General features: G+C 36.7%; 1 protein-coding gene across 50 annotated transcripts in view; it reads right to left on the reverse strand.

Moving 5' to 3' along the window:
• NEB (nebulin) overlaps positions 1-13,113 on the reverse strand; it is a 249,303-nt gene that overhangs the window by 130,995 nt on the left and 105,195 nt on the right. For all 50 annotated transcript variants that reach the window (XM_049887235.1, XM_049887234.1, XM_049887223.1 and 47 more), the window contains 9 exons: positions 7,989-8,093; positions 6,435-6,542; positions 5,813-6,124; positions 5,196-5,399; positions 4,818-4,922; positions 4,624-4,731; positions 3,147-3,458; positions 2,420-2,623; positions 1,898-2,002 (listed from right to left, as the gene is read on the reverse strand). In XM_049887235.1, coding sequence (XP_049743192.1) covers positions 1,898-2,002; positions 2,420-2,623; positions 3,147-3,458; positions 4,624-4,731; positions 4,818-4,922; positions 5,196-5,399; positions 5,813-6,124; positions 6,435-6,542; positions 7,989-8,093 — 1,563 coding nt within the window. The remainder of the gene's footprint in view (positions 1-1,897; positions 2,003-2,419; positions 2,624-3,146; positions 3,459-4,623; positions 4,732-4,817; positions 4,923-5,195; positions 5,400-5,812; positions 6,125-6,434; positions 6,543-7,988; positions 8,094-13,113) is intronic.

Genomic DNA, 13,113 nt, shown 5'->3' on the forward strand with positions numbered 1-13,113 from the left:
AACCACCTTAAACCTTTGAAGAAAACAGTGACATAATTAAATTTGTGCTTAGTTTTCCTATCCTGAATGAGAAGGAAACACAATGGAATTGAACAAAGCTTAGAGAGGAAAGACAGAAAAAGGAGACCAGGCAGGCTAGGCATTTGCTAAGGTTGTTTTCCCTGGGCCTTGCTTAAACTGGCAACAGCACTATAGTGTCTGAGCTTTTGCAGCAAAGACAGAGTCCAGAATTCCAGAAATGCAGAGCAGATAGTTACAGGGGCTTTTTCACTCCTGGAATTCCTGCATAACTTTCATAATGAAGCACACACAAAACATTACTTTCTTAGAACAAGACTGGACATACACTATAAAAAAAAAAAAAAGGTTTAGCTAAAAACTCAGTCCTTTCTGATTTGAGAGTAAGGCTTGATTCTTATAATTTTTTAGGACAGTTAAGAGCTAGTTTGAAACCCTGGTCGTGTAGTCGTTAAGAGCTAGGGCTGCTAACCAAAAGGTTGGTAGTTTGGATATAAAATTACCGTCTGCACCACCTAAAATAACTTCAGTTGGTGGCTATTATATCCAAACTCTAAGTGGTTTTCTGCAGAACAGAAATATACTGTTGATTTATGCTGCCAAAGAAACAATATTTTCCTTGCTAGTGACCACAGCTGGGAGAATCTTAGATTCACAAAAGGCTCCATAAGCTGAAACCAACAGGCTCAACCTTACAAGAAGAAATTGCAGACAGATAAATGTCAACCTTTGAAATGAGAGTTAAATTACCAAATGGATAAATCCAGGATAGGGAGAACCTAGCTTAAGCCCATACCAAATGTCTTAGAGTTTAAGTTTATTCCAAGTTTCATGTGCACCACCAGTGATGTAGCTATCACATGTCCTTGAAGCACAAAGTATAGAAGTGGAGGTCAAAAGCCCAGAAGAGAAAATCCAACAGTCAAGTGTATTCTACGCTGGTCACTCCTCACACGTAGAGTATTGTTCATTTCTGAGAGTCACATTTTACCAGGGATGTCATGTGAGGAATACCTAGGAATTTGGGATATTTGGATTAGAAGGAGAACCGGGGGTGGCAGCGGGGTGGGGTGGAAAGGGAGAAACACTGAGGTAGCTATTTCCATCACATGGAGGTGAGAAAAGATTTGTTCTGAGTAGCTGCAGAGGACTACGTGGATTTGCAGAGAGAAATCTTGTGACTCAATATATCAGAAGCACTTTCTAATGGAATTTTCCAGAATGATTGGGCCGATTTATGAGGAAAGATTCTTGTCACTGGGACACTTACACAAAGGCAGAATCATGACATGTTGGGTGGGAATTTTTATTCTGGTAGGGAGGCTGACATTTCTGCTTTAGCATCTGGGATTCTGAAATGGGTTACATGGCTCGAAGCTCATAGGAGGTGAAAAGGAAACAGGCTTGCTATTACATGTAGTCATAGGCCTCTCTTCTCTCTCTCTTAGTGTCATTTTGTGTTGCTGTGGTTTTAGTCTTCAGTTTTAATCTTATACATTAAAATCCTTAATTTTGACCCTAAACTACAATCTAGGGACAATAAATCACATATGGAAAATACATTTATCAAAGGTATGTAGCCTAAAGGGGAGACACGTGTTTACTTAGTTCATGGCTAATTTCCTAACTTCAAAACTTAGTAAAAGAAACAGGTATAATCAAAAAGGTCACAAGTTAAATGGTTTGTTTCTTATAATTTGTGCTTCCTAAGTGATCATTTGTATCACTTAAAGTTTGATGTTTATGATGGTGATTGAGAAATTCACATGGAACAAGAGATTCTTTGCAAAGCTGTCATTTAGTATTATACCACCAAGGAATAGGTTAATCAAAAGAAGAAAGAGCGTGCAAATGTCAAAGAGTTAGCATCTGCTCTCACCTGACTGTAGTTGATTTTGTTCATTCTTGCCAAGGTAATCTCTGGTGTGTCTGGCATTATGTGGATCTGGGTCTTATCTTTGTCCCAGGCTTCTGTATATAAACGCTATCAAAGACAACATATAATCAGGAAAAAAAAAATGCAGCTTGCAATTAATAGGAATTTCAAGGTCACAAGAATTTATTCAACAAAATAAGAAAAGATTATGCATTTAACATAGGTTGGCATCTTGAAGTAATTAGTTCACAGTAAGACACACATTTATACATTTATCCTCTGATAATACACGTGAACTTTTTTTAAATGTGAGAGTAAGCATCATTTATGCAAAGATTATTTTTCCATAAACATATGCCACGTTATAAAAACCATGAAATGAAAACATGAAGTAAATATTAAAACATAAAAAGACAGACAGGTAGATGACTTTTGTGGCTCAAGGCTCTATTTCTTTCTTTTCTCAATGATGCTAACTTTTCTTTGATTCACCTTTAAAAGCCTCTCTAAAATTTGAAGCCTCACCTTATTCATGTTGATGGCATTGTTCTTGGCCAACACTTGTTCTGGGGAATCAGTCACACTGGTAAATTTCAATGCGTCTGGAGGCTGGCGGTAGATTTTATCACTCAAAATTTCAGTTGCTCTTTTGCATTTTTCCACATCCACAGAGCCGATGGGCACCCAGCCAATGCCTCTCAACCATTGGAGATCTGACTTATAATTATTCTGTTGATACAAATAATGAATAAATATCTATCCCTGCATTAGAAAAGCATTTCCATTTAAAGGATATGACGCAAAGTAAAAACACTCTTGAAAATATTGTTTGACAGAGGAGGGTGTTGTTGTTATTGTAGTTAGTTGCCTTCAAGTCGATTCCAACTTATGGCAACCCCATGTGTTACAGAGTAGAACTGCTCCATAGGGTGTTCTTGGCTGTAACCTTAATGGAAGCAAATCACCGGGCCTTTTCTTCTGCAGTACTGCTGGGTGGATTTGAACCACCAATCTTTAGCAGTCAAGCGCAAAACTGTTTGCGCCTCCTAGGAACAGGCTGGGTAACAGGCAATATTTTTTTTTTTTTTTGGTTCAGAAGGTTTAAGAATTAACACTACAAGGAAAGCATCCTATCCCCCACAGCCCCTTTGCAGAGACTGGCAAGCTTGGTGTCATCTATTGCTCACTTTTCCAAGGGATTTTAATTCACTGATTTTTCAACTTTGCATGTTATTTTAATGTCAGTACTTACGTCGCTCTGGAGGTCATAGGCCTGCCGAGCATGGATGACATCATTCTGGTCGGGCAGGCATGTCCACTCATGCAGGATGTTCTTATAGTCTATGTCACTGACCAAGGCCTGACACTTCTTGGCCAGCACCACCCCCAGCATGTCCACTGGGCTGCTGAACTTGGTCTTCCACTTCTCAAAGTCCTTCTTGTACTCCCTGTCACTCTGCATCTTGGCCACATGCATGGACCACATCATCTTGGGGTCATCATGAATAGCTCGGGCACCAATGTGGTGGCCAAGTTGCTTGCGATAGCCTTCTTTGTACTTGAACTAGAAGAAGAAAAAGTCTGATGATCACCTATTTTCACTTTAAGCAAAAAGTAGCTATTGGACTCAATTTTTCCTATTCACTAAAAAGATGATTTTTCTCAATATATGAGTAATATATGCATCTTGTAAACCATTCAGAAAATGACAAAGTGAATAAGTAAACTAAATTTAAATAAGCACAAAAAAGAAAATGAAATTAAGACCAGATTCTATTACTAGATCACTGATAAAACTGCTAACTTTTTGTGGTGTGTGTTTGTGTGTGTATGTGAGAGAGAGAGAGAATAAAATGAGGAGTCGTGTTATATACAGGATTGTGCCTGCAATTTTCAGTTATAAGAATTCCTTTTTGTCTTAAATATCATTCACAAATGATTTTTAATGATAGCAGGTATTTCATCATATGGCTGTATATTTTATCCTTCTCTGATGGTTGAACATTTACTTTAAATTATTCCCATATTTTGGAAAAAATATGGATAAAAGAAATAGATAAACATTTCTAGAAATATGACCAAATCCATCTTTTAAAGAAAATAAACACCAGCAGCCAATCGTTGGATGCAGAGATAAACATAAAGTTCTTGTGAACGGTCGGGCTTTGAATAGAATATTGTGGCCCACTCATTCAGTCCTTCTAAGTTTATTGGTCCACAGACCATGTGTTGAGTTTTGAACAAACCCTACTAAGAATTCAATTTTATACAAGATTACACATATTGTGGAAAGTCAAAAAGATGCCTGAACACTAAGTTTCAGTTATGGGTGAGGGGAAAAACTGGAAATGGATAATGGTGATGGTTGAACAACATGATAAACATAATTAATGTCATTGAATTGTACATGTGAAAAATGTTGAAATGACACATTTTGTTACAAATGTTTACCACAATTAAAAAAAAAGATGTCTAAACTATAGTCAAGAAGCCAATGCTTTTGTTGAACAAAACATGTTTTGAAATGCATGTTGTTATGTACACAACCATACCTAGAATTTAGCCTTTGTGTTAAGAATTTCATTACCATTATTTTAAACTATTTACAGAAAAAGAAACTGTTAGCACAATCTTTCACCTCATAGCTTACTTGCTATATTATAAATTTCAGAGACAGAAAGAATTTTTTGAGCTCAAGCTAAGTCGAACAACTTTTCAGAGGTACTTACTTCGCTTGCAATATCTCTGGAGGCCTTAGCTGCCTTGATGGGAATGGCATCTAGTCGCATATCATAGCCTCTCTTCCTGGCTTCTTCTAGGCCAAGTTTATATAGTTTCTAAAAGAGACATAAATAATACTGAATTTGGCTTATAAAGTGCATTGTAAGGAAAACATGTCATATGCTGTGACTATATTGCTTACCTCACTATAGTTTATTTGGTTTTGTTTAGCTAGTATAACTCCAGGGGTGTCTGGCATAATGTGAACAGTGGCTTTATCTTTATCCCAAGCTTCTGTGTAGAGGCGCTAAAACAAACAAAAAGATATTAGTAGTTCAGGCCGGAATAGACACATTAAAATGGTTTGATTCTTAATAAAAATAAAGAGATTCTGCTCTGTCAGTTGATATTTGTGACACCTTCAAGTCTAGATGTCTCATGTCATTAGGAAGTACAAAACTTACTTATAAACCACTTTAAGATCAAGCAAAAATATTTGAACATGAATTTACTTGTATAGAAAGAGAGCTCAATGCTTCTACAAACAAACAAAAACCCCTCAAGCAAAGAAAGGACTTACATGGTTCATGGTAATAGCATTGTTTTTTGCCAAAACCATTGGTATGGAGTCCATTAGGCTGGAAAACTTGAGTTTATCTGGGTGTTGACGGTAAACGTGGTCACTCAAAATCTGGGCAGCTCTTTTGTTTTTCTCATCCTCAACAGAACCGGTAGGTAACCAACCAATGCCTTTTAGCCACTGAAGATCAGACTTGTACAAATTCTGAAATTGCAAGTAGTGACAAACCACTTAACATACCATGTGCCTCTGAAGAAATAAAAACTTCATTATATATTTTAATGCTTGAGTTTGTGAGAAATTTGAAAGTCTTGGCACATCTTGTGAACCAAGAAAATATTAAGATTAGAAACATTTTTGAAAACCATTTAAGCAGAAACACATAGAGAAAGACTTTCCACACAATAAGAAAAGCTTCCTCGAAAGCAACTGGGGCATTGCTGGCTCTTTGGGGAATTGGTGTCCTCTGACATCTGGTGACTGGATAGAGCTTGGGCATCAGTTCAAGGAATTAGATCTGTATTGTGCAAATCCAACTCCCTTCACTTTAAGGGTACTTTGATGCTTAGAGAAGAGGAAATAATGTTTTGTTGCCTAAAGGAAAACCTTAGACTCACATCACTCTGGAGGTCGTAGGCCCTCCGAGCATGCGTGACATCATTCTGGTCCGGCAGGCATGTCCACTGATGCGGGACGTTCTTGTAGTCTATGTCACTGACCAGGGTTTGGCATTTCTTGGCTAGCACCACTCCCAGCATGTCCACTGGGCTGCTGAACTTGGTCTTCCACTTCTCAAAGTCCTTCTTGTACTCCCTGTCACTCTGAATCTTGGCCACATGCATGGACCACATCATCTTGGGGTCGTCCTCAATGTTCCTTGCTCCAACGTGGTGGCCAAGCTGCTTGCGAAAACCTTCCTTGTACTTGTACTAAAGGAAAAATATTGCTCTCATTTGTGGTAAATTACAAAGTACATTAAGAATTTTACTAACCACCTAGGGAGCCACACATTTCAGTTTTTTAATAGAAGGGATTAAAGGCTAAATTCAGCTACAAATTCCACACATAGTAAATGCATCCTTGATCTAACTCTCACCCCACACTGCATCTCTGGGATCATTTTACTCTGTTTTAATTTGTTACTCCTTAGAAGATTTTGTTCAATTCAAAATGAAATTAAGACTACTTTGAGGTTATGAATAGCAATCAAATCAATATAAACAGGGGATAAAGTCTTACTTCGCTGGCAATTTCCCGGGATGCTTTTGCTGCTTTGATTGGTATGGCATCAAGAGGAAGATCGTAACCTCTTTTCTTCAGCTCCTCATAGCCCATTCGGTAGAGTTTCTGTTAAGAGACAAAGAAGTTCACCTTGCAAAAAATGTTCTCCATGAACAACTGCAGCGTAATGGATCCAGTGTGCCAAACATTTTCAGAGTGCAAGAGGATGGCATCTGCATTCGAGAATACTCAAATGTAATTGGAAATTATGCCCGCTGATTACCAATGATCCTGCCTTAAACTATAAAGCTGTTCCATTGCCTAGAACAACAAAATTAAATGTCGGCTATTCTCAAACTGGTGGCTCAGTGGTTAAGCACTTGGCTGCTAACCGAAAGGTCAGGGGTTTGAACCCACCAGCCGCTCCATGGGAGAAAGAGGTGGCAGTCTACTTCGATAAAGATTACAGCCTTGGGAACCCTATGGGGAAGTTCTCCTCTGTCCTATAGGATCACTATGAGTTGGCATCGACTGACAATGGATTTGGTTTTGGGTTTTTATTCCCAAATCCTTTAGAGAATGAGGCAGGAGAAAATTAATAGATAAATGAAATCAAATATCATTTAGGCACTATTTTCCAGTTACCTTTGAGTGTCTTGTTAAAAGTTTTTGTTAGAAAACAAGAGCAATGCCTTCCTATCTAACTCAGCTAGTAGGAAAAAATTGTCACCTGGGCTCTCACTTTCACATAGCTAATGCATTGTGAGATAGAACCTGTTTCACAATACAGAGCCAATCCAAGTAGGGTCCATATCTGTTGTCCTTCAAAATTTTTAAAATGTAAGGTTTTTTTGAGGAAAGCTTCAATATCAAATTTAAAAAGCTTAGGGGAAATAATTTGCTTCTTCAGATTTATTACAACATTAAATAATCAAGAATATTATTTAAAAAGAATTTTTTTTTTTTTTAACCCAGAAACCAGATTGCTTTAAATCTTACTGGTCCTAAACTTGTGTTTGTAAATTTTAAACCTTTGTGACATGACTCTAACACATTTATTTAATGTTAAAGTCATTCTATTAGCGTTGGAAGTTTATCTTTAAAATATTTAATTTTTAGAACTATACATTTTAGAAGTTGATGCTATGCTTACTGTAAAGATAAAAATGAAATTCTTCTGCATGGGTATTACACGTTCATTCATTCAGAATATCACTGAGTATCTACTGTGTGTCAGGCACTACATTAGGTAAGCCCTGCAGAACCGTTGCAAATTGTCTCTGCCCCCAAGGAGCTCCCATACATGTAGCAGAGAATGATACAAACCTTCACATTACAGTGACATGTATGATAACAGACTGCAAGGAGCAGGGAGAAGACTCCCAACTCTACCTGAGATAGGGAGTGCCAACATTTTGATGTTCAAGCTAAAACGCACTAAATGAGGAATCTAAGTCATCTGCAGGTTATTGAAATGATTCACGGATTCAAAAGAACTTCCAAATAACTTTACTGACTTAGCAGCAATTACACTGAGCTTTCTGAAAATACATGCTGAATTTGAAAACTTACATCACTTGTGTTGATTAAGTTTGCTTTAGCCAGAATAATGCCAGGTGTATCAGGCATGATGTGGATTTGAGTCTTGTCCTTGTCCCAAGCTTCTCTATAAAGTATCTAAAATGAGAAATAAAAGTTTTTAGTGGTGTTGTTAGATTAGTAAATCACATAGCTAATTTCAAACAGGATTACTGAATACATCTGAACTAAAATGAACTCCAGAAATTATAACAGAAGCAGGTAACATAAGAAGCAAACAGGTACAGTATTCCTTGACTTATCTGTGACATAACTGCCTTTCAAAACATAGATTATAGGTCACCTTTTTAAAATTACAGAAAATCTTGCCAATAATAAAATAACCCAGACAATTAGAGCTTTTGCCAATATCATTAGATACAATAGCAGTTCTCCATCTTTTGGGTGATAGAAGTCCTCCTTGGTGTTTGATTGAGAGAAAGCCCTCACCTTCTCAAAAGAAGACACATTCAAGGTATGCCTAGACATTAAGGGGTCTCATTTCCTATGTGACTTATTAATTATAGTTATACTTTACAATTATTTTAGGGGATTAGAATTCCTAAAAGGATTTTATTTGGGAATTTATCTAAATCTTTCAGATGTCCCAGAGCCAGGGTTTCTCTGCAACAGAAGGCAAAGGAGCCTAAACAAAAAATCTCATTGATTTACTAGAACTAGGGAGGTGAACATTTGATGAGAAATAGGATATTTACATAGTGGCAGAGGATGTCCCCAAAAGAAACTTTTTAATAAAGAAGGGGAAAATGGTAACTTCACAGTGGTGAAACCTGGAAGACACCACTCAAATCAAGTGATCAAAGTTGATGTTATGGTGAATTGTGTCCCCCTAAAGTACACACTGTAAATCCTAACTTCTATGCCTGTGGTTATAATCCCATTTGGAAATGGGTTGTCTTTGTTATGTTAGTGAGACAGAACTAGTATAGGGTGTGTTTTAAGTCAATGTCTCTTGAGATATAAAAGAAACTAAACAAGCAAGCAAGTAAGCAGAAGTGGAAAGAAAGATGCCATGTCACATGAAGATTACCCAGGAGCAGAAGCTCAAAAAGACAAGGAGCTTCCTCCAGAGCCAGCAGAGAAAGAAAGCCTTCCCCTGGAGCTGATGCCCTGAATTTGGACTTCTAGCCTCTAGACTGTGAAAAAATAAATTTTTGTTTGTTAAAGCCACCCACTGTGGTATTTTTGTTACAGCAGCACTAGATAACTAAGACGGTTGATACTACCAGTAATGGGGCAAATTGATATTGTGTACCTCCTGATATAGTGTACGAAGTAGGACACGACATGTAATATTCCTGCCCAAAATACATAACTTGAATCTAACCATGAGGAAACACCAGACAAACCTAAATTGAGGAACAGTCTACAAAATAATTGGCCCGTTCTCTTCAAAATTATCAAGGACTTGAAAGACAAAGGAACACTGAGGAAGCAGTCCAGATTAAAGGATATTAAAAAGACATGACAAGTAATGCAATATATGTGATCTTGGATTAGATGCTGGGCCATGGAGAACATTTTTTTTTCCTTTTTCTATAAGGATACTAGCGGTAAAATTGAATAAATTCTGTAGGCTAGATAATAGTATTGTATCGATATTAATTTTTTTATTTTGATACTTGTATTATGGTTATGTAAAAGAATATTCTTGTTTTTAGGATATACACCTTAAAGTATTTAGGGGTAAAGAGAATGAGAGAAAGAAATTGACAGGGAAAAAGTAAATGTGGTAAAATATTAACCTTTAGGGAATGTGGGTGAAGGTATGTACACATGTGTGTGTATATATATAAAAATATATATAATTATACATATATATATATATATATACACGAAATCCACTACCGTTGAGTTGATTCCAACTCATAGCGACCCTATAGGACAGAGTAGAACTGCCCCATAGGGTTTCCAAAGAGCACCTGATGGATTTGAACTGCCAGCCTTTTGGTTAGCAGCTGTAGCTCTTACCTATTATATATATATATTATTTTATATATATATATAATTATATATATATATAATTTTATATATATATGAAATTTTATATATATATATATATAAAATTTTAAAACCCTCATTGGTTCCTTGGACCTGTCAACATCCCTTTGAGGGGTGTGTGGTTGGTATTATTCTCTTTTCTGAGCATGTTCACTATAGTCCATATAACCCAGAAAACCTGATTAAAACCTTCAGGACCAAAACAAAGAAAGGCTTGTTAACTTCCATATACGTTTATTCCAGCTCTGTATTGCCCTGGATTAAGCATGACCAGAGTTTCTCAGCGTCAGCACTGTTAGCATTGTGGACTGTATGATTCTTTGTTGGGGGTGGAGGCTGTCCTAAGGATTGTGGCATGAGTAGCAGCATCTATACTCTCTACCACTAGATGCCAGTGACACCCTGACTCTCAAGTTGTGACAATTAAAAGTGTCTCTGGATACTGCCAAATGTCCCCTGAACCACTGAGCTAGCCATGACATCACACCTCCACCACATAGCTTTCCTTCTTACATCTACTTACTGATTGTATACTTTCCAAGAAGTTTCTTCAATGGCATGTGACACTTTCACCCCAGGGCCAAGAGAGAAAATGATAAGTTTCGTTTGATACAGGGTAGATGTGTTAGTCTGTTCAAAAGCAGAGACAACAAGCTCAAGAACCCCCAGCTGGCCCAGATCCTGAGGCTTGAGGGGATCAACATTTCAGTGTCCCTGTACAAGGGCACAGTGTTGGGCAGGTCTGTTACAGGACATTTATGTTGATAAGCTCTATGATATACAATTTCTCTTTTGGTCACCTTCTTAGTTCAGAGCTTTTTAAATAACTCTGTTTTATGGAGAGAAAGGAAACCTGGATTCTATCAAGGGGAAAATATTTTGCATAAATTTGTTGTTTTATTAGTAAGCTGGTTGAATTCAAATTGCCATCATAAAAGCAAAAACAAAGAAGAAAGAAAAAGAAATGAAAACACAAACATTAGAAATGAAGCTGACAGGTCAGCATTTACTGTATGTTTTGAATAATCAAATTTGCAAAAAAGTAGGGAGTTAATCAGGAAGAGAGGAGCTACAATTTGTCAAATGCTCAGTATGAGCTGATTATGAGCTTATATATATTATATAAAATTTCCTAATATACATATGTCAAATATATAGTATATTATATATTACTATATGCACTTAAATTCTTTTAAGATCCAAATGGTTATTATTATAAACCTATTTAAACCTCCTTACCCATTCCAGAATCTCAGTCCACACAATTTAACTTTCTGTAATTCTTAAGGTTATGTTTCTAGCCAAGCAGTAATTTTTCCCTTGTTCACATAAAATTACTCCATACTACTATCTTTCATTAATTTTATTCAATAAATATTTATTGGGCACCTAAAAAAAAAAAAATTTTTTTTTTTTTAAATCTACCAGCCACTCCTTGGAAACCCTATGGGGCAGTTCTACTCTGTCCAAGAAGGTCACTATGAGTTGGAATTGACTTGGCAGCAATGGGTTTGTTTTGGGGGTTATTATGTGACAGACGCTGGTGTCAATGTTGGAGAAGAAACTAAGTTAAAAACAGGACATATTTGCTGTGATTTTATCAAATTATCTTGATTTAGCTAAATTAAGTCCATTATAATCATTTGACAGAAAATACAGCATAACATTTCCACTTTGCCTGTGTAAGGTACTCAGAGCCTCTCCCACTCACACACTCTATCCCCACAAAAAATTTGGAGAATTTTAATACAGACAAATTTCAAAGGAAAAAAAGTATATTCGGCTCTTATTCAAATTTACACACCAACCACTAATGCCAAAGATGAAGAAACTGAAGATTTTAAAAAACTTCTGCAGTCTGAAATTGATAACATGCAATCCAGAGGCATTGGTAATTACTGGTGTTTGGAATTCAAAAATTGGAAACAAAGAAAAAGGATCAGTGGTTGGAAAATATGGCTTTGGTGATAGAAATGATGCTGGAGATCATATGATAGAATTTTGCAAGATCAACGACCTATTCACTGGAAATACCTTTTTTTCAAGAACATAAATTGTGACTATACATGGGGGCCTCATCAGATGTAATATACAGGGATCAAATCAACTACATCTGTGGAAAGTGATGATAGAAAAGCTCAATATCATCAGTCAGAACAAGGCCAGGGGTCAGCTGTGGGACAAACCATCAGTTGCTGACATGCAAGTTCAAGTAGAAGCTGAAGAAAAGTAAAACAAGTCCATGAGTGTTAAAGTACAACTTTGATTATCCCACTTGAATTTAGAGACCATTTAAAGAACAGTTTTGACACATCGAACACAAATGACTAAATGACTGAGGACCAGATGAGTTGTGGAATGACATCTAGGACATCACGCATGAAGAAAGCAAAAGGTCATTAAAAAGATGGAAAAGAAAGAAAAGACCAAAATGGATGTCAGAAGAGACTCTGAAACTTGCTTTAAACATAGACTAGCTAAAGTGAATGGAAGAAATGATGATGGAAATGAGCTGAACAGAAGATTTCAAAGGGCAGCTTGAGAAGACAGAGTAAAATATTATAATGAAATGTACAAAGACCCGGAGTTAGAAAACCAAAAGGGAAGAACATGTTTAGCATTTCTTTGAAAGAACTGAAGGAAAAATTTAAGCCTCTAGTCGCAATATAGAAGGATTCTATGGGCAAAATATTGAATGACACAGGAAACATCAAAAGAAGATGGAAAGAATACAGACTCATTGTACCAAAAAGATTTGGTTGACATTCAACCATTTCAGGACATAGCATATGATCAAGAACCCTTGGTATTGAAGGAAGAAGTCCAAGCTACACTGAAGGTACTGGTGAAAAACAAGGCTCCAGAAATTGACGGAATACCAATTAAGATGTTTCAACAAACAGCTGCAGTGCTGGAGACTCTCACTCATGTATGCTAAGAAATTTGGAAGACCTGGCCAACTTACTGGAAGAGATCCATATTTGTGCCCATTCCAAAGGAAGGTGATCCAAAAGAATCCAGAAATTATCAAACTTTATCATTAATATCACATGTAAGTAAAATTTTGCTGAAGACCATTCAAAAGCGGCTGCAGCAG

Source organism: Elephas maximus, chromosome 6 (assembly GCF_024166365.1).
Source record: "Elephas maximus indicus isolate mEleMax1 chromosome 6, mEleMax1 primary haplotype, whole genome shotgun sequence".
NCBI classification, from domain to species: domain Eukaryota; kingdom Metazoa; phylum Chordata; class Mammalia; order Proboscidea; family Elephantidae; genus Elephas; species Elephas maximus.